The sequence below is a fragment of the Daucus carota genome, chromosome 7 (genome assembly GCF_001625215.2).
Source record: "Daucus carota subsp. sativus chromosome 7, DH1 v3.0, whole genome shotgun sequence".
In the NCBI taxonomy this organism is placed as follows: Eukaryota; Viridiplantae; Streptophyta; class Magnoliopsida; order Apiales; family Apiaceae; genus Daucus; species Daucus carota.
The window spans coordinates 14,332,083-14,335,226 of record NC_030387.2 but is presented as its reverse complement, the minus strand read 5'-3'; the positions used below and the strand labels follow the sequence as shown (position 1 = coordinate 14,335,226).

General features: G+C 35.2%; 1 protein-coding gene across 1 annotated transcript; it reads left to right on the top strand.

The window, feature by feature from the left end:
• Positions 1-398: 398 nt before the first annotated feature.
• Positions 399-2,699, top strand: LOC108193383 (large ribosomal subunit protein uL14). The gene is made up of 4 exons (XM_017360003.2): positions 399-551; positions 852-1,136; positions 2,250-2,291; positions 2,424-2,699. The coding sequence occupies exons 1-4, from the start codon at positions 539-541 to the stop codon at positions 2,504-2,506; spliced, it is 423 nt and encodes a 140-aa protein (XP_017215492.1). The 5' UTR covers positions 399-538; the 3' UTR covers positions 2,507-2,699.
• The last annotated feature ends 445 nt before the right edge of the window (positions 2,700-3,144 follow it).

Sequence of the window (3,144 nt, the reverse complement as noted above, 5' to 3'; positions counted from 1 at the left end):
AATCTGAAACAAAATCAGATTAAAACGTTCAAGCTACTATATTCCATAAATAATCTGAAACAAAATCAGATTCTGAAACTTGCTTCTAATATATCCGAAACTAAAAAAAGGCAGTTCTAATTTTTGATATTTTTTCATCCAAAAATTCCAGAAAATTAGAAAAACAGAACAAAGCGATGTGAGAGGCGCCAGCTACACGCCCCTCGCTTCTCCTTTATATAAGTATATTGATATGAGTTGGACCAAGATTTCTAGTTGTAGTAATAACTTTTAAATTAAAAAAAAAAGATATATCTTTTCTACATAATAAGAGTAATAATTTTCAAAATTTTCCCAATTGTCCAATCACTACTCTTTCACACCACTGGGCTGCTAACTATGGATAAAACAAAACCAACCACACCTAACTTATAAACCAAAGCCCATAAACTCACAACTGCCTTTCCAAAAACAAACCCTAGGCCCATACCATCCCTGTATAAATAAAAACTCCATCACCTTAAAAAACCCTAGATATCCAGTCTCATCAGCCACCAGAATGTCGAAGCGAGGTCAGCTCATCTTTCAATCTTACATTTACATTTAATTCTTCATTTTATTTGTTATTGTGGATGCACACTCGTAATTTATCGATCGATCTATTATCAACACTGTTAAAAACTCATCATTTAGTTGTAAATGATCGCACAATTTGTCTTTATCCGTGTAATTTTAGAACCCTAATTCGTTAGTTTGAGTAGTTACAGAATCCTATAAGCTATGTTCCTAACAAATTACAAAATTTTCTTTAATTTGTATTGCACATTTGGTTGATTAATTTGTGTGATTAATTATATGTTGTGGTGAAATAGGGAGAGGAGGGTCGGCAGGTAACAAGTTTAGGATGTCACTGGGTCTACCGGTGGCAGCTACGGTGAATTGTGCCGATAATACGGGTGCCAAGAATCTGTACATCATTTCGGTTAAGGGAATTAAAGGAAGGTTGAATAGGTTGCCTTCAGCTTGTGTTGGTGATATGGTGATGGCTACTGTTAAGAAGGGTAAACCCGATCTCCGTAAGAAGGTTATGCCTGCTGTCATAGTTAGGCAACGCAAGCCTTGGCGCCGAAAGGATGGTGTCTTTATGTACTTTGAAGGTTTGCATTTTTGCCCTTTTTGTGCTCGGTTATGTTTCTTTGCTTGTGTATGTTAGTAGGAGTGTGTTGGTGTGTAGTTGGTTTGAATTTTGTGGTGTATTATTAGTATGACTGTATCATTTGGTAGTTGATGTTGCTGGTGATGTGGTGCTAAGAATGGATGTATTAAGGTTTCTCTGCACCTCCCATACCCAGCTATATCGAATTCCAGTTTGATCCCTATTCCGGGTGACAAGTCGTTTGTCACCCCTGTCCGGACTGGGATATCTGTCGCTTGTTTAAATTTGTATATGTGATGTTATTCACTTTCTTTGTTATCTAATGAATGTGCTGGGCGAGGAATTGCGATGATATCAATTCCTGAAAGTAGTAATTTTTGCCCCCTAACTTTAATTATTTAGTTGTTGAGATTTGTATTTGGGCAAGATGTTTGTCGCTGAATTTTGTTTTGTACAGTTCATCCTTAATTTTTAATATGCAATATGATAAGTGATAAGTACAATATATTTAGGCGGTGATGTTTACTAGATGGAGATCTTGTGTCCTTTGCTGTTGTTTTGTGTTAATTTTTAGTAGAAGAAGCTATCCAGATTTAAGTCAGGTGTCTACTCTTTATTAATAGTTGATATAGTTACTAATCTGGAAAATTATTTGTGTCTTTCGTTACAGATGTTATGATGCATATAGTGCTCACATCTGCTCCATTAAGACCCTACATCTTTTATGAGATGTTCTATGTATACATCATTATAGTCATAAACCAATTGATTCCCTTCTGCTATATGTGTGTTTATTTTAAGAATGATTGACAGACTTATAGCCCAAAATATTATGACTTATCCTGATAAGCCAGTGTTGTTGCTAGTTGCATTGGGATTAAAGTTACAAAATTACATCTGCTCCCTTTGATCCCAATATCACATTCGGACATGAATCATTTTTCGGAGTAATTAATTGTCATATTTATACAAGGTCATTATTTTTAAATAATAATGTTTCTGTATTGTTGTGTTAACTGAAGTCTGTAGATTTTTAAGTTGAATGATGCCTCATCTATAATATATTTATAGGACATTTGCTTGTTTCTCACAAATGGTTTTACTTTATTTGCAGATAATGCTGGTGTCATTGTGAATCCGAAGGGAGAGATGAAAGGTAAGCTTGAATGTAGTGATATAATCCACAGACACACACACACACACCTCTATTACTTACCATCAATAATAAATGATCTTCATGGTATGTGTTCAAATTATAAGCAGCCTATCTGAATGTTTTTTTTTACAGGGTCTGCTATTACTGGTCCAATTGGGAAGGAGTGTGCTGACTTGTGGCCTAGGATTGCCAGCGCAGCTAATGCAATTGTCTAGGGTGCTTTAGTTTATCTTCTTGAATCTGTTGTGGACAATTTGGCTAGGTTAAACTGTATCTTTGTTTTCTTGCTTATTCACAAGTTGCCTAGTTATCAAAATTTTTGTGTTTGTCAGTTCTTTTCATGGACTGGTGTTAGATTGGATATTGGAATATACTTTGGCCTAAACTATGAAGTTTTATTTTCTTTTATATTCCTTTGTAGTTGGTGTTGTGTGACTAAAGATTGGTCCTTGTTTTGGTGTCTGTTGGTTGTTTCATCATTCCATTAGGCATATATGTTGGTTGTTTGTAAGCTTGTTTTAACAGCACTGAAGTTTTAAAGTGAAAAATAGGGGTCATGCTTTGAAATATTAAAATGTATTGAAATCATAGTCGAGAAACTTCAGTTGTAATTGTACTTACCAGGCTTCCATTGTTGGCATGTTAATAGTTCCAGTGTAACAGATGCCAAAGAGGGCTATGTTGCAGGCAGTGCAACGTCTTTTAATTGTCATGTAGCCTTGATGCAATTTGACATTCCATACCGAAGTATTAGTATAGTGATTGTGGTTATTTTTTAAGTGGCCTGTTTCAAACCTGAAATTAAATCGCATTCAAGTAGGGGTGAACATAAACCCGTTCAACCCGCTAACCC

What these genes read in the sequence shown, in the direction of transcription:
- LOC108193383 (XM_017360003.2), top strand. An exon ending in TGTCTTTATGTACTTTGAAG is followed by an intron (nt 1,137 to 2,249) that starts GTTTGCATTTTT and finishes CTTTATTTGCAG; the next exon opens with ATAATGCTGGTGTCATTGTG. An exon ending in TCCGAAGGGAGAGATGAAAG is followed by an intron (nt 2,292 to 2,423) that starts GTAAGCTTGAAT and finishes TTTTTTTTACAG; the next exon opens with GGTCTGCTATTACTGGTCCA.